Source organism: Chlamydotis macqueenii, chromosome 1 (assembly GCF_036417535.1).
Source record: "Chlamydotis macqueenii isolate bChlMac1 chromosome 1, bChlMac1.mat, whole genome shotgun sequence".
In the NCBI taxonomy this organism is placed as follows: Eukaryota; Metazoa; Chordata; class Aves; order Otidiformes; family Otididae; genus Chlamydotis; species Chlamydotis macqueenii.
In genome coordinates, this window is record NC_141556.1 from 193,267,422 (window position 1) to 193,289,985 (window position 22,564).

At 45.5% G+C, this 22,564-nt stretch overlaps 2 protein-coding genes across 2 annotated transcripts in view; one reads left to right on the forward strand and one right to left on the reverse strand.

Moving 5' to 3' along the window:
- FLT1 (fms related receptor tyrosine kinase 1) overlaps window positions 1-21,499 on the forward strand; it is a 113,372-nt gene extending 91,873 nt beyond the window's left edge. Inside the window, exons 18-30 of the mRNA XM_086772018.1 lie at window positions 1,085-1,189; window positions 4,322-4,435; window positions 5,194-5,282; window positions 7,085-7,244; window positions 7,664-7,761; window positions 8,304-8,426; window positions 9,497-9,608; window positions 11,236-11,335; window positions 12,674-12,779; window positions 12,873-13,003; window positions 13,409-13,493; window positions 14,312-14,403; window positions 19,580-21,499. Coding sequence (XP_086628144.1) covers window positions 1,085-1,189; window positions 4,322-4,435; window positions 5,194-5,282; window positions 7,085-7,244; window positions 7,664-7,761; window positions 8,304-8,426; window positions 9,497-9,608; window positions 11,236-11,335; window positions 12,674-12,779; window positions 12,873-13,003; window positions 13,409-13,493; window positions 14,312-14,403; window positions 19,580-19,784 — 1,520 coding nt within the window. The 3' untranslated portion in view covers window positions 19,785-21,499. The remainder of the gene's footprint in view (window positions 1-1,084; window positions 1,190-4,321; window positions 4,436-5,193; window positions 5,283-7,084; window positions 7,245-7,663; window positions 7,762-8,303; window positions 8,427-9,496; window positions 9,609-11,235; window positions 11,336-12,673; window positions 12,780-12,872; window positions 13,004-13,408; window positions 13,494-14,311; window positions 14,404-19,579) is intronic.
- Window positions 4,425-22,564, reverse strand: part of PAN3 (poly(A) specific ribonuclease subunit PAN3) — a 102,028-nt gene continuing 83,888 nt past the window's right edge. The window contains exon 21 of the mRNA XM_086739452.1: window positions 4,425-4,552. Coding sequence (XP_086595578.1) covers window positions 4,538-4,552 — 15 coding nt within the window. The 3' untranslated portion in view covers window positions 4,425-4,537. The remainder of the gene's footprint in view (window positions 4,553-22,564) is intronic.

Here is a 22,564-nt window from a genome sequence, read left to right on the forward strand (position 1 = left end):
TACGCTGACAAGATCTCTCTGATCAAAAATCCAACAGCCACCCGAGAAGGGCAGAGTGGGCCAGGTCTGTCCATGTGAGCGCGGTGTCAAAGAGGTAGTCAATACTGCCTGCTTCAAACAGTAATTAATCATGAAGGAGGCTGTGGAGATGGTAAGATTGGCATAAAATGTAATGAACTTTAGAAAAGTTGTAACAGTACCCTTGGAGTCTTACCTGGTTCTGAACATGAAGGAAGAGGACACTCAGCTACTACTGCTGGAGAATTTTATTGATGCCCACTGATTTCTTTCAAGGACCTCTGGGTGCTTCTTCTGGAGTCTGCTCAGTAGCAGCATGATTACGATATCACAGCACAAATGTCTGCCCTTGGACACCTGAAAGCATCATACCCACCATGAGCAAACCCATCATTTGTCACTCCAAATCCCCTGTCGCTGAATCCCCCCAGACCTCGTTTTGCAAATATAAAGGTCTTTTTTTCACAGATTTGCAGCTTCTCACCACTCCATGATCTCAACCTATGACGGCTTGCTAGGGAAGGGCATCAGGGGGTTGTGCAGATACTCCAGGGGCTGCAATGCAAAATTGTCTCCCTGGAATGAAGATAATTTTAAGGCATCTTATTTGAGAAGGAAGAATTTAATTTGTAAAAATTACCAAAGTCTGTAGCAAAATGCATCTCAGTATGTGTGCAAGTTTAGGTGGAGGCCCTGTGTTGCTGAGGACGTAAGTACAGTGTCAAAGGATGCTGCATGGTGCGGTGTGCTCACGGAAAAGAGGAGGAAATCTTTCTCGGGCAGAGCTAGACTGAAAAAAAATGGGCCAGGAGCCAGTGTACCTTCACTGGATGGTTGCATTTATTTAGCATCGTTTTCAGTCATATCACTTATTCCATCTGAAGACTGTCTTCTGCTTTGTCTGCTTACTTAAAACAAAACAAAACCCCCAAAACACCTATATGCTGGGAATATATACATGGGACTCATTGTAAAGCATATTTGTCAATTCATTATCTATGAAGCCATTTGCTGACAAATTTTTTTTTTTACCAGAATGTATCTCTCAAATTTATTTCCTTTACAGGGAAGTCTCTTGGACATGGAGCTTTTGGAAAGGTGGTACAAGCATCTGCTTTTGGAATTAAGAAATCACCAACATGCAGAATAGTTGCTGTGAAAATGCTGAAAGGTATCTTGCTACAAAGCTGAGCTGGAAAAAATGATGCTTTTTATTTTGCCCCACTTTAAATATGATTCTGTTGAAAGCAAGTGTGTGTGATGCTATCCCCCCACCAATAACTCTCTGAAGCCTCCAAAATGTGTACATCAAGTTTCAGGTTCACCACAAGTGAAGTGGCAGAACCATGAAATAAAAATTGCATTCACAGAAAAAAAAAAGGTGATAAATTGTCACGTGATATAGGAGAGAGTTTCAGATATAATGAGAAACTGATTGCCTAATTTTTTAAAAAATCTGTTTGCACTACATCAAATGTCAGAAAGAACGAAAGAGCCACTTTTTTTAGGATCAGAAGGGGCAATTAGATTTCCTGCATCCCCTGCATTGTAGGGTGATGTTGGACTGATCTGGTACTGAACACCATAAATTAAATTCAGCTGAAGCATAAGGCATCCACCTTGATATGAAGACACTCGGATGAAAACTTTCATATTTTCCTTGGCCATTAGTTCCAATGATTAATCATCTCATTGTTAAAAACAGGTGCCTTATGTGTAATTTGCATGTCTGATGTGCTTCTCATTCTAACCCTCTCCATTAGATTATATAATGGTTTTTTCTTCATGAAAGCCCTTTTATTAAGCTAAGCAGAGTGAGCTGTTTAAATCTTGGAGTTGTTGCTCAGGTGTATCCTCTCTGAACCATCTGCAGCCTCATCACACGGCGCTTAGGATGCTGACACCCAGGTTCCATAATGGATTTGCCAGCACTCTTCATGCACCAGTGCTTTTTCCAAAGTGAAATCATCCCCTAGCCATTCACTGCCACTTTTCTCACTGGAGCAGAAAGAACAAAGACCCTCATCAATTTGAAGAAGGCGCTGGGGAAGTTAGCAGGCAGGATGATATTCAGTCATAGCCTGCAGCAGCCGTAGCTGAATTTCTTAACCCGGAGTCCTGGTGGCATCCCTTCCTATGTATTTAGCTTCCCCTCGTTTATGTATCTAACAATCATATCAGGCTTTTTCCTCATTGCCCTGGGAGCTTATGTTGCATTGCTTATCTGTCTTAATCCTTGAATCCTTTTTAGTGTCATTCTCTGCCAGCACACATCCCCTGTTCCGCCAGTAAGGCTGGGATCCCTGGTGCTCTCAGTTGGCTCTGTTCAGACGTAGTTTGAATACGTCCCTCTTACCCAGTGGCTCCTAGCTTCACAGCTGCTTACTTGCTTATCAAGTTATCAGGAGATCTGTACATGTTACTTCCAGCCCTTGGAGGGGCACGTACAATAGTCTCAGACCTACAGTCTGTCCCTGCAACACTCAACCAGAAATAGCTTCACCAGGAGGCTGCTTATTGCTGGCGATGACCTGGCAGCTGTGCTCCATGTAGGGTGTGCCCTCTTGATATTGTCCTCAACAGGCTTGCTCTGCAATATGAAAACACTTCAGCAGGGCTGGTACGTGCTGCTGCAATATCCAGGATCATCCCCAGGGAGGGAATTTGCAGCTGAGAGGGTTGCAAACCTTTCTTCCTTGTCTTCTTGCTGAAGCACAGAAATACCTTGTTGGCCAATGCCAAATGAACAACTGCCCTGCAGCAAACACATCTGGGAAATGGGAGGAAACGAAAGCTTTGGTCCCTGTCCAGACCTTCTGCAGCAGTGGGCCAATAGCCATCTGTGTCGCTGGTTTCAGTGGATGGCCTATCACCCGGGTCACTGCCTGACCCATGGTTAACTGAGCTGTTTTGCCAACATGCAGATATGTGCTGCCGGAGGGGTCTGCCGGATTCAACATGCAGCTGGGGTTCCTCCTGGAATAGATGGGAGCAGACGGCAGCTACAAGGAATTTTCATGGTGGGATTCATGTGTGCGTGTGCAGGGTAGATGCCTGTATCTGAGTTAGTCACTCAAATTCCCTTTATTGTCAGTGGTGAGAAACAACAGTTCATCCCATCCTAAGGCAGATCCCTGCATATGGTGAGCTGAGCGCTTGTTTAGCTGTGCGGACTATGAAGAGAACCTGTGGTGACTAGATCCTCTGTAGGCATCTTCACCATGGGCACCTAAAGTTATGGGAGATCTGTCCCATTCCTTGTGTCCTCACTGGATTATCAAGGAACTTTGCAGTCATTCATGGGCTTTGTCCTTGCAGAATTCCCACGAGGTGGAGGGAAAGTGTCACCACCTGTACAGAAGAATAGTGGGTCGCTGGGCACGTGACAAGTTTTGTATGGGGCCACCAGGAAAATCTGTTTCCGTTCAGATGTTGAAACCAGGTGCTTTAAGACCTAGCTCTAGGTTCTTTCCACTCGACTATTCTTGCTCTTGGTATCACTAAACTGAAAAAGTCTTTTTGAATCTACACAAAGCAATAAGTTTTTTTCTTGGTTTTGTACCAAAAAAAAATCTGCAGAAAAAAAAAAATCACTTGGAGGGAATTAAAAGTTTCACTCAACATAAAATTGAATCTTTTGGGTTTTGTTGTGGGATTTCTTATATCATTACTATTATTATTATTATTAATATTGATCATAACAAGTAAGGGTGAGATACAGTCACTTAACTTTAACCATTTAAAATTTCCTTCCCTGGTTTATCTCAGTCCTCCAGGTTTCCTCTGTAATGAACAGAACCAGACAAACATCACCATGGGGTGGTTCATCTCTTCCCTATACAGCTGGCTAAAGCTGAGGGCTGCATCAGCCTCTGGCAATTGTTTGCTCTTGCCACTGACTCCTTGAGATGTTGACTAGTTCAGGCTAGTACATAACCCTGAGACAGTTGAAGTTAGGTCAGTTGAAATCTACTCTAGATAGAGTTAATTATAGTCTTGAAATCCCTTTTTATTCATTCTTTCTCTTTTTTTTGGCTGAAAAGACAAAACTATTCATGTGAAAAAAATTTCTCTGAGTTCTAAATATAACAGAGTCTACTGGGAGGAAGTTGAATGCCTAACTCTTTTAATGGGTTTTATTGCAAGTAAGAGGATGCTGAGCAGGGAAGACTAGAAAAAGAACATCAACACATGAAACACATCCAGTAGTGGATATTATTTCAATGGAAAGTGACAAAAAGTGGTAAAGCTCAGCAGGTCCAGTTCTTTGCCATTTCACATTGACTTTATTTTGCATTTACAGAAGGAGCCACAGCAAGCGAGTACAAAGCACTGATGACTGAGCTGAAAATCCTGATCCACATTGGTCATCATCTCAATATTGTGAATTTGTTGGGAGCTTGCACGAAAAATGGAGGTAAAAAATCTGCACTGCACTGAAAATGGGTTTGGATTAACTCCCAGTAACAGTCAGTTGGCCATGTTGTTTTTAATCCAGAGGTCAAGTCATTAATTTGAATTACATGAGCTTGTCCTGTGATTGGTGAAAAAAAAAGGAAGAGAAAAAGAGATTTTTAGTCATTCAATTAAGTAATTAAACATTTTCTCTACTTAAATTTTATTTAAGCATTAACATGAGAAGTATGAATTTAGGACCATGCTACCTGTCCTTTGTCTCACTCACTTCACTGCTCAAGCTCAGGTTAAACACAATCTGGAAAGGCTGGAAACAAGCGATATTGGCTGTTGGCCCTGAACAATGACTCACAAGGCAATCGTTGTAAAATCCTTCATGATATTCCACTAAGAAAATCAAAGGGACAGTATGAGCAACCATTTGTTTTAGATATGTCACCTATTTTAGTTCAGCAAGTGTGTGTGGGCTGCAGGACTCCGGTCTGAACACAGAATGCCTGAAGAAGAAATGGAGGGGTCCCTCAGGACCCAGGTTCATGACCTAGCTTTCAAAAATTAGGCCCTTCCCTAATTTCTGGAAACAGTGTTGTTTTGCTAACATGTCCAGTGTCCTTCAAGCAGCCTTTTACTTCATCAGGACATATTGTTAGTTATTCTGGACTCAAGTTACAGTTATGGGCATGAAAGACTATTCTTCTCAGAACTTATGGCCCCTTGTATTGCTTTATGTGGCTCAAAATGCACTTTCCTTTTGCCCAGGGCCTCTGATGGTGATTGTTGAATACTGCAAATATGGGAATTTATCAAACTACCTGAAGACCAAGAGGAATTTTTTCTGCCCCAACAAGGTGAGAAGGCAGATGCCTCTGGTAAGGTTCATCTTACCTAATGTAAGTGTTGGTAATGTAGATGTCAGCCTTTGAGCTTGTCTCCTTAGACTCTCTTCTATCAAAGGACAGAAACAGCTTTTGGGTGCAATTCACTTGACCTATTTTAATGTTTGATGTGGGATGTGCTGTGTCAAGAAAGGGCTCATTTTTCTCCCCTGACTGTGCAAGGAGACTGCTGTGAGTAATTCAGATGGAGCCATCTACAGCGAGAGGATGTAAATCCTATCCAAAGTGTCCCCACATGCTCTCGCCCTGCTGCTGACAAACCCATTCCTGCTGCGCTTGGGGTCACTTCAGAGGCTGGTGTCAGCGAAGCCAAAGGAAGTGGTTTTGCCCACTGATTTCAGGACCGCTGGGAACGCAACAGAAATAATGCCATTTAAAGCTCATGTTCCAAGACACCCTAATGTTCAGAGATTTGCGAGTAATCGTCTTATTGTGTGGGGAGAAGGGCTATCAAGAGGAAGAGATTAGAGTCTTGTCCTCACGTCCCACAGCCCTCTGAATCAAATCCACGGCGTGTTTCTTATGACAAACCTGAACCCAAATGTGCCAACCATATCCCTGCTTGTGCACTTTCAGCAAAATCCCCCAAAGGATTAAGAGCTCTGAAGTGGGATTTAGGAGCCTGAACCCAGAACCCCTGCTCAGCTGTGCCAAAAGCTCAGCAGCATCTCAAGGCTTTTGCGGAAGGGCTCTGCGGGAGGGCACGCTCGGCAGGACCTCCCCCTCCAAAGGGCTTTGCTTGAGTCTCTGTTCCCAAGGCCGTCCCATGTCGGACTCTGTGTGAAGCACAGCAGCTGCCTCCTGCAACGCGCTGGTGTTGTGGTAGGAGGCTCAGCAGGGAGCTTGGCCATGTGAGGTCCACCCTGGGTAGAGTCACCCATATCCTCCAGTGGTGAGGAGCCTGTCAGGACTTAGCGGTCTGGTACCTCTGGGAAGGGTGCCTGGGAGGGAGGGAGGGAAGGAGCCCAGTTGTGCACCAGCGTGTGTAGGGGAGAGAGATGGCTGCAGAACAAGAGAAATGGGGAGAGGGGGCAAGAGCATGGCCAGGCTGCTCTCCAGGTGGGAATGGGAAAGGTTTTTCCAGGGAGTGTTGCATGTGTCCCACTGAACTTGTTGACTGTAACACGAAAACATTGGATAAAGGTGTCGGAGTAGAGAGGAGCTGCTTGCACTGGCAGTTGTATTTCAAACATGAAGTGCCCTTGCTCCTCTTTGGAAGGGCTTACAGCCCCGCGCCAAGCACTGTGCAGGGACGCAGAGGCAGGTGCCTTAAGCAGCCTGAGACAAAAAGCCGGTGCTATTTTGAGAGGGCTGGAATGCCTGCACTGTTGGCACATCCTTCTCAACTCATCCCACCAGGCTCCTTCTCTGGCTACTGGAGAGAAATAAGCACTTTCAGATATCTCATTTCAGGTTGAGGTGAGCCACAGCCCAGCAAACATGTCCATCTGTGGACCCTGCAAATCCTCACCTGATCAGCAGTAGCCCACTACCTGGGGTGCCTCAAAATCGTGTGCTGGTGCTCCCAAGCCACCATGTTTCTACCCCCTGGGGATGGTGACCTTGGTGGACCTCAGCCCTGTCAACAGGTGGCTGCCACAGTGGCAATGGACCCCCACAGCCATGGGAGACGTGACCGCACGTGCCACGGACCAGCATTTTCTCCCATTGGAAAGGCAACGGAAGTCTGACTCGGTTCCTCTCCCACCCCCTCTGTCGCTCTGACGTAGCACCTCTTCTCTGTTTGTTTGAAGGACTCCTCTCTGCAAGGAGAGCCAACGAAAGAGAAAAAGGATATCGAGCCAGTGGAAGGCAAAAAACAAAGGCTGGCCAGTGTCACCAGCAGTGAGAGCTTCGCGAGCTCTGGGTTCCAGGAAGATAAAAGTCTGAGTGATGTGGAGGAGGATGAGGAGGGTAGGTATTAATTCCTTCCTGTCCCTACACGGTCTGTGATATTTTTACAACATACTGTGCATCCCTGAAATTTTTTTCCTCATTTATCACCCTAATAAACATCCGTGGGAGACGCTCACAGGGTCACGTCCAGAGGCTAGAAGATTTAAAAAAAATATTATTTCCAGTGTTACTAAATCTGACAGGAAAATGTGTGATTGTTTCTTCTGACTGCTCCTTATCTTTGGGGAAAACACGCAGTGTCCAAAGTGCAGGGTGTAAAGCAAGCATTTTCATTTCCAGGGACAGTGGGTTGACCTCCAAATACTACTCTACGAAGACTGAATTTATGGGAGTAATAGGGTCAGCAAGGGGTGGAGGGGGAAAATAACTGCCTTGTGAGCAAACTTTGTAACAAACGGCATTTTCCACCTTCGCAGATGCTGATGAGCTCTACAAGTTGCCCCTCACTATGGAGGACCTGATCTCTTACAGCTTTCAGGTGGCCAGGGGCATGGAGTTCCTCTCCTCCAGAAAGGTGAGTTTTGAAGTGGGGATTTTTCCCTGCAGAAGGATGAGATTCAGAGGTGAAATCACATCTACGTTTTAGTGACACCTTCCTTGGGACAGCTCCCAAAGGAAGAGCCGTTTTCCTCTCAGCGTTATAAATATAACGTTGTGTTTATCCAAGTCTCCATAGTCCATAAACACAAGATCATGGCTGAAGGCAGTGGGTCAAGCTCATTCATTCAGAGAAGATCTTTTGGGTGTGGTGGGGTTTTTTTTTCTTCATTTCAACATATATTAGGTAAGGCACTCCAAATGAATCAGCGCTTTCCCTACAAATGTCGAGGGGCTTAAAAATTTACAACTTTCTGGACTTGGGATTTTTTTTTTTAATAACTGCCACTGTTTACAGTAACTTCATGTAGACAATAGTCAAATTCCCTAAAAAAAAAAAATACTAAATTGATCTCTCAAATAATAATAATAATTTTAAAAAGGATATGGGAGACAGTCAGGAAATTTGTGGGTAGGACTAAGGAAATGCAGTTTGATTGTGAAACTGTTTTATTATAGTGCATTCATCGTGACCTGGCAGCCAGAAACATCCTTTTATCTGAGAACAATGTCGTGAAGATCTGTGATTTTGGCCTCGCAAGAGACATTTATAAGAATCCTGATTATGTGAGAAAAGGAGATGTAAGTCAAGATGCTGTTTATTTACCCAAGTGTTTATAACATATCATTTTAAACTGCCCACCAAAATCTTCTGTAGACATTCACATTTCCTGAACTTAAAAGAGCTTGAAAGCTATCACAGTTTTTATGTGAAGATGAGCTATCCAGATGTGTTGTAGATCCGGAAAGCATTTCTCTCCTCAAGCATAAGGCTTGGACACGCTAACTGTTTCACAGCTCTGGCCTGTTAATATTTTAGATGGTTTTTAGACATTTGTCTCTTGGCTGGCTCTGCAACACAACCCACTTAACTCAAGTAAACTTCCTTCAGGGAAGCCAGTCCCTCTGAAACAAGGTACATGTCCCCCGGTGCACCCATGCCAGAGCCAAGTGCTGCTCATGACGCCTTGAGCAGCCAAGCTGGACTCACCGCCTCTGACACCTACTCTTTTTATTTGGTTTCTCCTGCAAACAGTGGACAATAAGCCCCTGGCAGGCCTATCCTGAACCCTGGGGCAGCAAACTCTGCCTGCACCCACTGATGCCATGGGAATTCGGTGTGAGTCAGGCAGAGTCTGTTTCTGGAGGTGTCACCCACTTGCCAGCTATTCCCTTGCCTGTAAATAACTTTCAAGATATTTGCCTGACTTGGGTATGGCTCACGAGACACTGATAGCCTACAATTAGGGGGCTTCCGGGGTTGCTGACACTCTCCTGCAATTCAGGCTCTGAAAATTTCCCCAAGAACCCCTCTGACACCACCACAGAATGATTTGCACTTGGACACAGGGTTTTCTCCCCTGTCTCTAGGATGCTGGCAAGAGACCTCTGTTCTTGCATATCCCCACATCCCCGTAAAGAAAAGGTTTCCAGACTGGTGTTTTGTGCCACACATGTTTTAAAAACAGCCTTGACAATTTGTTAAGAAAGTGTCTGAATGAGTGTGGGTTTATCTTGACTGCCTGTAAGGAAATCCCACAGGTTCCTGTTTGAATGGTAATTATTTACATAACAATATATAGTTGATTCATCTATGATTAAATTATTTTAGGCTTTGAAAATAATAGTCAGGTTTGTCCCTTCTACCTCAGGCTCGACTTCCTCTCAAGTGGATGGCTCCAGAATCCATTTTTGATAAAATCTACAATACAAAAAGCGACGTGTGGTCCTACGGGGTCTTGCTGTGGGAAATATTTTCCTTGGGTACGTTAACTCTGCACACCGGGAGCTGGACTCGGTGGCGGGGGCTTCAGCCTGGGTAAAAACATCCATTACCTCCAACGAGCTTTTGGCAGGTTGTTAATCAGGAAAGACTTGAATCGGGCAGAGGTGGGGTGTGGGAGTAGAGGAAAAAACTGTGCATATTGCACCCCTGTGAACTCTAAGGGCACTGAAAGCTGACGTGCCAGACTGAAAGCCTGAATGGATAGCACAGCTTTCTGAGCACTTTTCCACCTATTTCTGTCATGGGAAAAATCTAAGATCTCCTCTTTTCCCTATAGAAACCCTCAGTAGAGATGCAAGACAGGACAGACAGAGTGGTCACTGCACTTTGTCTGACTGATGGCGCAAACAAAGGAAAATCGGGCAAATTTTAAAGTGTTTTTATTAAATGTGGAACACTGTAGGATAATAGGGAGCTGTGGGTCTGGGTGGGCAGCTGCCAGGGACTGAGGCATTGCTCAGACAGCATTCAAGGCACCCAGTGCCATGGGCTGGGCGCACCCCCAAAAGCTGCTTGCTTCTCTTGTGGGAAGGCAAGAGGTCTTTGCCTGTCTCAGACTGTGTCATCCCCATTTCCAGCCTGAGACCAGGCAGTCGTCCCAGCCCAGGAGGGACCCAGCGTCCCCCCTCACCCGGGCTGCTGGACACAGCAGGCGACCAGGCATCCGCACAGATGCCACAGGACGAACTAGAGCATGCAATCTGAAATTAAAACCCAGTGAAGTTTGGGTTTGTTTTTTTCCCCCTTTCTTTCACGAGGAAAAGGCAGGATACAAGACGTACACTGAGCAGGAAGAACAATGACTGTCAGAATATAAGAATCTTAATTGGGTTCAACACAGAGGCTGACAAAAGAGGCGAACAGCAGAGGAAACAATACTATACAATTCTCAGGACAATCAATCATTTATTAGTTTAAATACGTGTTGCTGGTCAGCCTGCCAACTCTTGTGATTTTATGGTCAGCCTCATAATACCTGCTGTTTTTTTCTTAAAGCCCCAGCTCCTTGAACCTGCTGACTGTCTGACTCTCAGAGAGGTGGTTTGTTTTTTTTTTTTCTTTCGTTTTCCCTTTTCCTGATATTTTCTTATCTACAGAAAAAAAAGGCCAACAGCATGATCAGGCTGCATCTTAAAACTACAGAGACTGAGAAATAATGCAAATGTACTGTGATCTGATTTAAAAACTATGATTTTATTATTTTCAAAGTGGTTTTGAACATTTAGGTTTGTTAATACTCTGCATATTAGAATTTGAGGTGGTCCAAACCATAGATGGATCAGACTTGGCTGTTCTTGAGGGATTCTTTTCGAGTCAAATTCCTGTGTATTTTTCGCATTCAGGCTAGGTAAGCACCACCAACGGTGCTGGGTTTGATCCTGCCCCCCTCCAAGGGCTGGGGCTTGGAGCCAGCAGCCTGTGGCAGCTGGCAGGAGCCGGACCCCGCAGCAGGGGGATGTCCCCGGGGTCTCAGCTCTGCAAGCAGATGCTGCACACCCCGAGTGTTGGGGTGGCGGGGGAGAGGGGGGTGGTGTAGGGCCAAGACTAGGTCACAGGTACCCAGCTTACGGATGTGTGACCCTGTTCTCCCAATGTCATCCCCAGGTGCCTCCCCGTACCCCGGAGTCCAAATAGATGAGGATTTCTGCAGCAGACTCAAAGAAGGCACAAGAATGAGAGCCCCGGAGCAAGCGACCGAGGAGATGTAAGATGCCTTTCTCTGCTTGCCTTGCATACCACTGCCCTCCTGTTGATGGAGGAGTCTGCACAAAAAGCACCCCGGGCCATCATAGGAAAAAGCAACCTGATGCTGCCTGGCATCTTCTTGCTATCATCAGCATCTTCTTGTATTTCCCCCCTACCCTTGGCCCCTTGGCCCTCCCGTGGGGTAAGAGAAGGTGAGGAGGGACATGGACCCCAGCCCAGGGCACAACTGAGGCTAGGCTGGAGAGGAGCAGCCTGGAGGAGGAAGGTCATTCATTCCTCTCCAGTTTTAACATTTACTGATACACACACAGATAAGTGCTGGAGGAATGTGACATTTTTAACGTCATCTTGACTTAGGAAGAGACAGCAGAGGCTTCCTTGCAAACACTTGGATGATGAGGGTCCACCCTTTCCTGGAGACGGTGTCTGATGGCAGAGGAAAGTGACGGAGACCCACAGCCTCCCAGCCTGTGTCATCTGCAGTGTTTGTCTGAGCCCTTCCACCGTGACACTGGCTGTCCCTCCCGGTCCCCTGCATTCAGGTGCAGCCTCCAATATATGTGGCCAACATATTTTTTGGAGGCTGGGGGGAGGGGCGGGCGCAGGGTCCAAGCGAGACCCTGAGACGGAACACCTTGCCCAGGGAGGTACCTGTAGCATGCTGAACACGCACTCCATGGCACAAATCGTTCAGGAGCATGAGCATATCCAGGGTATTTTTACCTCTGGAGGCAAAATCAAGTACGTGTAGGTGCATTCAGTGCCTTTTTGAGTGCCACATCATGACTCTAAATAGCAACACTTACCAAAAAATAGTTCTAGAAGAAGAAAAAGGATGCAAGCCAGCCATGCCTATCTGGAAGTATTACCCATTGGCTAATTTTATTATCCTAGTGACAGTAGATAAGAGCTTTTTTATTTTTTTCTCTTCCACATATTTTATTGCAGGAAGGAAAGCTTGACTCGACCAATGCAAGGAAGTGACACATTCATATAAGTCATCTTAGGATGCCTTAACTTAAACATTACCAGTTAATAGGTGCTGCAAAGGTTTAATGCTTAATTAGGAATAAGAAAAGAAAATATGACTAGTTGGCTAAGTTATTCTTTTTATGTGGTCTTCCCGCTGTCTTGCAGGAAGCAGGTTTTTTTTCTTTTTTTTGTGGAAAGTTTACTCTTTTAGTAAGAGGCCTCAATGATCTGGGAGAGCATCTTCTTAAAATCAGGCAGGCTTGGGAGTTAACTCTACTAGTGACAAGCCGTCAGAGACCAGGCTGCCTTGGATCAAACTGAGCTGTAACCCCACCACGTGTTCATTTTACTTTTGTTCTCCCAGCTACCAAATCATGCTGGACTGCTGGCGAAGCAATCCCAATGACAGACCAAGGTTCTCCGAGCTGGTGGAAAAGCTGGGTGACCTGCTGCAAGCAAATGTCCAGCAGGTACTAATGTCACGGCCGTGTGCTGTCACTGAGGTGGGGGTGACCAGCTGCATGGTCCCAGGAATAATGCTTTGATTTCTTGTTTGCATTTAGGAAGGCAAAGACTACATACCCCTCAATACTATATTTACAACAGAAAGTGGGTTTCCCCCTGTATCTGATCCTTTGTGCAATGAAAATTTTTCTGTTACAAGCTCAAACTGTGGAAGCACTGAAAACATCAGGTGAGATAAGCAAGAGTAAGACTGAGTTTGCTTGTTGGGTATTGCAGCCCATTGCACAGCCTGGTTTGGATCTGGGTGGCAAAAACACCTAGAGACACCCTGCGTGGCCTGAGTGTCCCACCAGCCACAACCGCTGGGATCTTGGTGGGGTGGGATGGGCCATTGGGGTGTCCCTGCCCGGGGGATCATTGGGTCACCAGGCTTGGGCGCTGTGAGAGGGGCAGCTGTGTGCGCCCCAGGGCTGGGGAGTGAAGTTTGGGTGGGGTGTGGTTAACAAGTCCCTTTTTTGTAAACTACCTCGATGACAGCTAGGCAACTGCTTGGGAAACAGAGAAATACTCAGCACTTCCTGCTTACGTACTTCACACGCTCACCAAAACTTGTCCTGCTTCTCTTGTTGAACAGATACATAAACACTTTCAAAATAAAACCACCCCAGCGCATAAAGACATTTGAAGAGCTTCCCATCAAGGAAACGCTTGTATTTAATGTAAGTGACTCTCAGGGCAAATGGTATGCCATTTATTTCTTTTTATTGGTGTAACAGATTTATCCAGAGAGAATCAAGATGGGGGTTTACTGCTTTGTCAGCTCTACTGATACGAGGTGCAAGGTGAGCTGTATTTGCAGCACGGTGTTATCCCAATGTCCTACAAATTGGGGTCAGCAGATCCTTGCTGACCATGCCATGGGCTGCAAACACTCCTTCCCTGATAAGAAATGGCCAGTGCCAGTAGGCCTGCAAGGTACGGCTGCCGCAGTCTCACTAGTATGGGAGAGCCACTTAAAATCCCTCAGATTTGTGTTTTCATCTGAATAGTAGTACATAAGTGAGAATTGTGGGTCACATTTCCATTACAGGTCTCCTGTAGGAACAAGTCCTGTTATCAGGTGGACAAGCTGGGTAAATGCCTACTAATAGGGCACACATACTGTCCTGGTGAGAGGCTGGGGGCAGCTTTTAGTGGCCCCGTTGTATGCATCAAGCAGTGGGAAGCAGGAAAGGCACATTGGTGCTTGCAGGGTTGAACCAGCAGCTGGGCAGGACCTTGCCTTGTGTGTAGACACTTTCCTTTTAGCATCTGTATCTGTGTTAATGGCGTGTATTTACTGCACCCCAAAGTAAGGACAGTTTGGAAAGGCACCATTAAATACCTGGGCACCACAGCCTCTCCAGGAGCATGGAACCACTGTCTCCTAGAGCTCTCTGAGTATAAACAACCAAAAATCAGACTGAGGAGGAATTGAGTCCATTGTAAAAATAATAGTTAACACCTAATATCATCGTGTCTTTCTCTTTTCTTCAAGGATTATCAAGCAGACAGTGGGATGGTGCTGGCTCCAGAAGAACTGAAACGCTTCACGTGGACAGGCAGCAAGCAGAAACGGACACTCTTCGGGTCTGTATTTTATGTTCCCTTCTTCCCCTTCGTGTTTTAGTGGGCAAAGAATTCAAGGTCCTTGTGCAAAATCATGCCAGATGAAAGTAAGTGAGGCGTCCCCAGTCCCTGCAAACACTCTTGCTGGGGTGTGTCCTGCTCGGTTGAATCAGCAGTCAATCATCTCCCACACCTAACCCTCCATATGCCTTCGAGGAAACAAATAACCCTCAACCCCTTTGATGCACATCGCCGATATGATTTATTAGCATTCTGTTGGTCAGCCTGATCCTCATCTGAACACTGGGCTGGACAAGTGAGTGCCAGACAGCACTAAACCGAGGTAGAGGAATGCAACCGTAGGAAACAAGCCCTTGGCAAGGGGGAGGATGAACGTGTGGCTATGAAGGATTTGCTGTTGTTTCTGCAAGTCCCCAAGGGCACCCCAGCTGGGACAAGGCTCCCTGTGCTTGTTTTTGCCCTTCTTTTCCATGACTCAGCTAAGCACGGCCCATTTAACACCCATGGGCTCAGGATGCTAAAGTGGCAACTTTACAATAGATGGATGTGAGGGCCTCACTTCTCTTCCTGCCTTTAAGCACTTTAATATATTGGCCACCTTCCTCCACCTAATTCCTGACAGCTGCCCAAGCAGGGAGCTAGGGCTGCTCTAAGAAATGCGTTGCACTGACATGAACTCTCTGTAAATGGGAAATGTTTATTTTCTCAATGCCGGCGGTGTCTCAGTTCCCGGCCGCGGTGAAGCTTGCAGTGCCTGTGGCTGGTTTCAGCTCCCTGCTCTTACCCAGCCCACGGGCTGCCCATACCCAACCCATCATTCATCTTACGCTGGCAGGAGGTCAAGGCCACCCCGCCATCCTGTCTCTGCCAAACTTGTCAGTGGCTTGCAGCTGGGCAGGCTGGGAGGTGTAGTATTGTCTCGATGAACAATTGGAGGTGGCTGAAACGTGCGGTCAAGGCAGAGAGGATTTGCTTCAAGACAAATTCCTGCGACTAAGAGGGCATTGGTTGAACGTACATAAATACATGTGCGAGAGCTTGCACGTGCACACAGCGTGCGGGGAAAATGTGCTGCTGGCAGGAGTCTGCAATGGAGCACTGCTCATGCGTGGCAAAGCTGGGGTGGTAACAGCCACTCCAAACAAGTGCTGGGAAACCCTTCTCCTGCCTTGACCTTTTAAAAATAGGCTTGTAAGCTATGTCACAGTACTTCGATTTTACTGACGCATGCTCTCTTTTGAGGAACCAGGCTTGGAATGCATGTGGATATTGCAGGGCTCCCAAGGATGCAGTGTTTCCTAGAAGTCATTTAACCCATTTCATCTGTGTGAACGTGACATTTCTGAAGGCTGCTGTTGGCTGCAGAGACAACACGGCAACCTCCCCAAATGAAATGTATGAAATCCCTTTTTCTTTGCATGGCACAGAATACATGCAGTGTGCCCCAAGCATCCCTCTGTAACTGCTTTAAGGAGCATTTTCAGCTGCAGAAGGAAAGGGAATGCTTGGATGGGGAAAAAAAAATTGCAGTCGACAGTGGCTGCTAGAATGTAAATCCTCAGGGAAACAGAGCACTTGGCTGAGAACATTTAAGGTCATCTGGCCTGCAAGCTAAACAAGGGGTACTGTAGCGTTACGCCCAAAAGCACTCCTGTATGTGAATGCACGCAGCAATCCTTCAGTTTGCACACATTCCTAAAAGCAGTAGCTTCCTAGCTAAGCGTCCCTTACTTAGGCTGAATCAATTTCCTTGGAAGTAGTACTGAAAACAGGAGAAGGCAGAGCCTGGAGGGGTTTGACACACATGAGCTGATCTAACCAGATGCACAGTCCTGGTTCTTCTCTTGCATCTCAAGCATCCTGCTCTATGGTCCTGCCCCCTTTCTTGTGCTGACATTTCTCCTTGGCTTGCCCTGCAGTGAGCTGGTTCAGGTCGCTGGATTCTTGGAAGAATGACCCCAGAATGGGTTCTGAGCGAGCAGTAGCAGCTCACCGTCCCGGCAGCTGGTGCCAGTGCCAGGCTGAGGAAGGGAAGGGGTCACCACACCTCTCAGCAGCAGCTCACAGTTAGATCACCTTCACCATAACATCTAACCGCTCCCAGAGTGCTTACCATCACGCCGTAAACCTCAGCGCTGCAGTTTAGGATGCAGATGCCAACAAATGCGCTCACACCAGCGGGTGCCTCCTGAGCCGAGTCTGAGGGTGCTGCGGAGTCATGCCCTTGCTGCTCCCCACCGCCTTGCCTTTCCCTGGGCTCCCTCGTTTCCCTTGCTGCCCAGGGCAGAACAAATGGGCTCAGTGTGGTTTTTTCTCTCAGTTCGAAGCATCTGAAATCGCATGTGGGCCAGCCAGGTGGGGTGATGCTTTCAGTCCAGCACCAGGGTGTGTGTGTGCCCTGGAGCGTGGCATTAGAGGATTCAGATTTGGCAAGGCCAAGTCTGCCACAACAGTGCTGAAGGACTGTGTAGGGTGGAAGTAGCCAGATCTGGTGCATCCCACCTGTCCCCAGAAGTGCACCCAGCGTTTGTTTCAGAGAGAACCAATCAACTGACTCCAGGAGAGAGCCAGCGCATGCACTGGTGCTTACTCAGTGACCAACCCGAGAGCCAGGTCCTGGTGAGAGCAGAGCGGGGAGCCAGCTTACCCGACAGTGCAAGTGTACCCCACCGACCCAGGCGACTCCCCTTCCCCTCAGGCTTCCACCACTGTGGAAGGAAAGGCACCAAGGCACAAAGCTCACCCTTGGTTTCACTGTAGGAAACAAGCATCATCCCAAACCCCGGTGAGCCCCTCAGGCCCAGGCAGTGGTCAGGACGGACACAACAGAGATGGTTGCTGCATGTCTTGGACTTGCTATGGCCATTGAGATGAAAACAAGTGATACTGTGAAAAGCATAAAAAGAGATAAGTCTTTCCTAAAGTAAGGTCTCAGGTAACAAGATCCCAATAGAAAGGTTTGGGGTCAGAGAAAGAACAACCTTCTGAGCTCTGCTCCTTGGCAACCAGAAAGGATCCCAACTGCAACTCTCTTCTAGCTGGTGAAAAAGCCCAAGTGGTAAGCCAAAATCCTGGGGCTGGAGCAAACCTCTGAGTCAAAAGCAAATTGCTAAGGCAGCAATATGGCAGCGAACTCCACCAGCTGTAAGCTGGAACAGGCACCTCAAGAGTCACAGCCAGCCTCTAATCTCATGCCATTCTTGGATCTGTCAGGAAAGCAGCAGCCGTTTCCTCCAACAAATGATCCCAATTAAAAATCAACGTGACACAGTTTCTAATTTACATTTCTAGAGTGAAAAAAAAAAAAAAAAAAAAGATAGTTCACAGCTAAAGAAGCCTTTACTGACCATAAGCTCAGTCTCAAAATGAAGCCTGACTACAGATGCCAAAACCCCATGGGGTCCCTCAAAGCTCTTGGTGGAGCGTACGCCCAGGTAGAGTGTACACACTCAAGGTGAAATTAATAGATACAGCTGTATGGGTAGAAAGGTTTATTAATTCAAGTAGAAGCCAAGTTTAGCTCACAAGAAAATTCTCCATATGCAAAAGCCTGAAGCTGAATGAAAGGATCAAAGCACGATGATTTTAAGGCTCGTAACTTTGCACGCACACTCCACTTTTGCCACCCCACTGCTCCCTATGACTCACAATTACAATGTAAATCACAGAAGCATTTCTCTTTAAACCCATCACAAAAAGTCCATTGCGTCTGTGACTAACCTTGTCCCATAGTTATGGAATTTATCCCAAGGCAATTACTCCATCTACCAAGGCAGATCCCAAATATGGGATGCATCTGCAGTCATTATGAGGTCTCCTCCTCAAGAACTCCACTCACCTACAAACAAATGCAATGGGGTGGTCTTTTGGGGAGGACTCTCCAATTTCCTACAGCAGGAGAGAAGACAGACACCACACTCCCTAGAAAGCACAAAGGCCTGTGAGTTAAAGATTCAGGAAACTATGAAATCATAGCGAAATCGTTTCTTGTCCATTTCCTAATCAGGAAAGGCCCTGTGCTACCAGTTCTGTACTTTACTTAAAGATACATCAGTGCAAATTATAATGAAAAGCAAAACTCTGGGCTCCTAGAGCCTCAACACATGTTCTGACTGTCTTCTCTGGAATTCAAGACTAGGGCTGCCAACGTTCCCAACCTTATAAAAGGAGAGGGGCAGAGTGTCCGTGAACTTATAAAAATATGGAGGAGGAAATCTAATTGTAGGCATTATGGTCCAACATATGTTTACATTAAGATTTCACATAAAATCAATGATGGCTTGTCTGCAGATAAGTCTTCGATATCTAAGTTCAATGGTGTGAAAAATCTCTTTGCCTTAACTTTCTTCATTATTGAAAGAGCCCTTTTAGGCAGAGCTCTCTGAATACGTGTGAGAAAGTGCAGCAAGGCAAACAGTGTCTTAAACAGTGGCTCAGTTGAGAAGACATTAACCCTCTCTTGTAAAAGGCATCTTATAAAGGGCAGCCTGCAGGATAACTGCTCCTTTGTGGGACAGGAAAACTCTAATTCAGACCAGCAGTTCATGCCTGCTGCTGAGAGAAGCCTCAGAAAGGAGACATCAGGCCTTGTACCCTTCCTCACAAGCATCAGCCATTTACCTTAAAAATCCATGCCAGCATTAGGGTTCAGGAACACCTACACTAGTAGCTTTCTACTTTCGCCCCAAGGTTTGAGACCTTTCATTACTTCACTCATCCTGCTCAAAAATTCCAGTTCCCTTAGGAAGAACACTTAAGTGTGGGGACCCTGTGGGGATCCACAGTCCAGCAGCAGCACAGATGCCAGACGCTCCACACTGCTTTGCCCTGCAATGAGGTTTCACTCTCTAGCACCTGCCACAAATGAGCAAATAGGCTCAGCAATCAAATATCCCCTGTAAGCACCAAGACTCTTCATACTTAAAATGAACACAAGCACCTTAACAGACACATTCAGTCACAGCATCTCTGTTCAGAAGGGGGCACGAGGGGGATACAGAAGGGCTCTTTCTGTCCTCCGTCCCCCTCTGCCATTGAGCAATCCCATCTGCATCAGTGCCATTCCCATCATCTGAGAATAAACAAAGCTGCTTCTTGTGATGTGGTTTTGCTCGAGTCATTAAAACAAATGCCCATACATGTTAAATATGCTAACAGTGACGCTGCTGTGTTACAGCGTGAAAGGTGCCAGCAGGAGCAAGGAGTCGGTGCTTTCTGGAATAACCAAGCCAAGAAGCTTCTGCAGTTTCAGTTGTGACCAGCTCAGTGACTCCAAGCGAAGATATACGTACGGTAATGCAGTGCTGGAGAAGATGAAAGCGTGCCATTCTCCCCCTCCAGACTACAACTCTGTGGTCCTTTATTCTCAGCCACCCGTTTAAGTACTTCCTAGGGCAAGATTTAAATACACATTTAATCCAAAAAGGTTCTTCTGAAACACTATCAGTTTTAAAACTTTGACCCAAATAATGTTAATTATCCTAAAATTTAAAAAGGTATCATTGGCTTAATGTCAATGATCTGCTTTTCTACAGACTGCAACAAGCATATACGAAATATAGCAAAATACTAATGCTTAGGCCTTGACTTCCCCAATACTGAACCAACAGCTGCCACTAAAATTGCCCAGTGCTTCTGAAAAAAAAACCACAACCTGTATGGTCATCATTACAGCACCCTATTGCTGGGGCCTGCATAGTGCTGGAAAATAAAGGATTCTTTAAGAGAGAAAAAAGAAACACACTGTGCTTTACAGTTTTTAGTGAAAAGTCTACTTTGAGAAACTTGAGGGAAGGCTAATGCTTCAAGGAAGCTGAATTAGCTAGCAGGGTATAGGGCATTATATGGCTCTCACTGCTTCCGACAGCAAACGCGGTAAGGAGGCTTGCAAGGCAAGAATTCCAAACGCGCATTGCAAAACACAATTGGCAAGGATGGAGAAGAACTAAGATCAGAGCCAGGGCTGCCACAACAGGGAATACAGATCAACTCAGTTTGGACAAGCCTGCTGAAATCAAGTAAATATTCTTGAAGTTCTGCACTTTGTGAATGTGCCAACACACACACACTGGAACCAAACCACAAGCTAGATAGGTTAAAGCCAAACTCCATCCACAAAACCTCGTGGACCTTCTAATGCTGCACTGATTATATCTTATTTATGGGAATCTGTCTGAAAGGACAGGATGGCTACTAAACTGCATATACTTCAAGTGAATTGATCACTAGAGTTTTAAAAGATTAGTTAGAAATGATAAAAAAAAAAAAATCTCCTTGGAAACTTAAGGCAGCTTTTCTAAGAAGACAGTTGAATTTCCAGGTTAGTTACCAGCATATATGTAACAGGAATAAAAAAACGTATCATTCATTTGCAACAGGCTTTTGTATAGCACCTCAGAAAGGGCATGAATGCTCTTTGTTCAAGAAGAGTAAGGATGCACCATCCTCTTTCACCTTTGAATGCAATATTAAAATGAGAGTTGGCCATTTAACACAGTCTTCCAAATCAACAATTACTGCCCAATCTCAGCCTCTCCTGGTCCACTATAAATATATATTAACTCAAATGCCTCACATGATCTGGTTCTAACCTCTTACAATTCAGCTTAGGAGCTGTGAATTTAATCGACTAACAGACTTAAAGGCAAATGACTTTTTGCATATTTACAAAGAAAAATGTTCTTGGCTATTCAAGTAAAAGAAATATGTTACCACTACTTCTAAGCTAAGAATCAATTCTAGATCTTCCTGGCCAAGAAATCATCAGTTTTAAGTATCTATTGTACTGTCTCTTGCTGGTAAAGTATATTTGATCTTGATCAAAACAAAAGGAAAGTTTAGGAATTGTTTCCTATCTCTAATTGAGCAAAAATAGTTGCAGGATGATGCATCTCAAAGGAAATGTTTGCACAGTGTAAATATATAAATATGCTTTTTGTGCATAAATATTTAAGAAAACTGGACTACAAATATTAGTTTTATATGAACCCCCTAAGTTTCTTTGGATGTTAATAACTCCTATTTTATCTTACATTTTCTGTCTTCATAAATGTATTTGACTGCTAAATTCATATAATAAAGTTTGCTTTTGAAAGAATCCACAGAATTCTGACAAACTAGTTCAATCTGGTGTCAAAGACCGCTGCAGCAGATGATTCAGCATCTAACACACACATCTGGCAAACAATCCATCCCACAGGCCAGTTTTGTGAGCAAAGGAGAATATGGAATAATCGCATGGAAGGCACATTTCTCACAGCAAAGCAGATACAGTGATGGACACTTGTACCACTCCCTGTGTGAATGACATCCTTTTGATTCAGGATATCTAAGATGTGCTTACTGCTGTCCGGAGGCAAAAATTCACCTCTGCCTCTAGGAGAGGTAAAGTTTCATGGTGGGGGAAGACAAACATCCATTGACAAACACCCATTCAACTGCCCCCCACATCTGGTTGCTCCTGCAGCTGGAAGACGAAAGGACAGCAAACAGAGCTAAGGTGTCCCCAGCAAAGCCTGTTCTGAACCAACTGTGACGTGAGTTAGCACCTTAGGCCTGGCAGATGCTTTCCGTTCTTCAGAGAATCTCCACATCCTCACCCTGTCCACCAGAAGCTGCGCATGTTGCCTCCACAGAGATGTTCATTTGAGTGCTCTCTGCTATACAGCATTTTATAAGCTGAGGGGATCACCAAGCCACACTGCAAATAAACTGTAAGCAAGTGTGGGAAGGAAACGGAGATGAAACCTTCTCAGGGAGGAGGCAGGGGCAGAACGTAACAGGATCACCTACTGCCACAGGAGTTTTGTAGCTGTTGCTGCACATCACTAACAAGGAAACTGGAGACTAGGTAAGTGCATCAATCAAGCTTACTGAAGCTTATATAATCAAATGTCTAAACCACTGCAATTTAAGGGATAATGACTCCATGTTAAACATATGCAGGGAGCATTGACAATTTCACATATATCACACAAAATTTAAAGTTACATATGCATGGTCATGGTACATCATCTCAGCTTTGCTGGTTAACAATACAAAAAAATAATTCTAACTAATAAAGGTGTCATGACACCATGTGCAAGTTATCAGGGAAATTAATGCACTTCTGTAACTGGGCAAAAAAAGCTCAATAAACATGAATGCAAGGGTACTGTAGAGT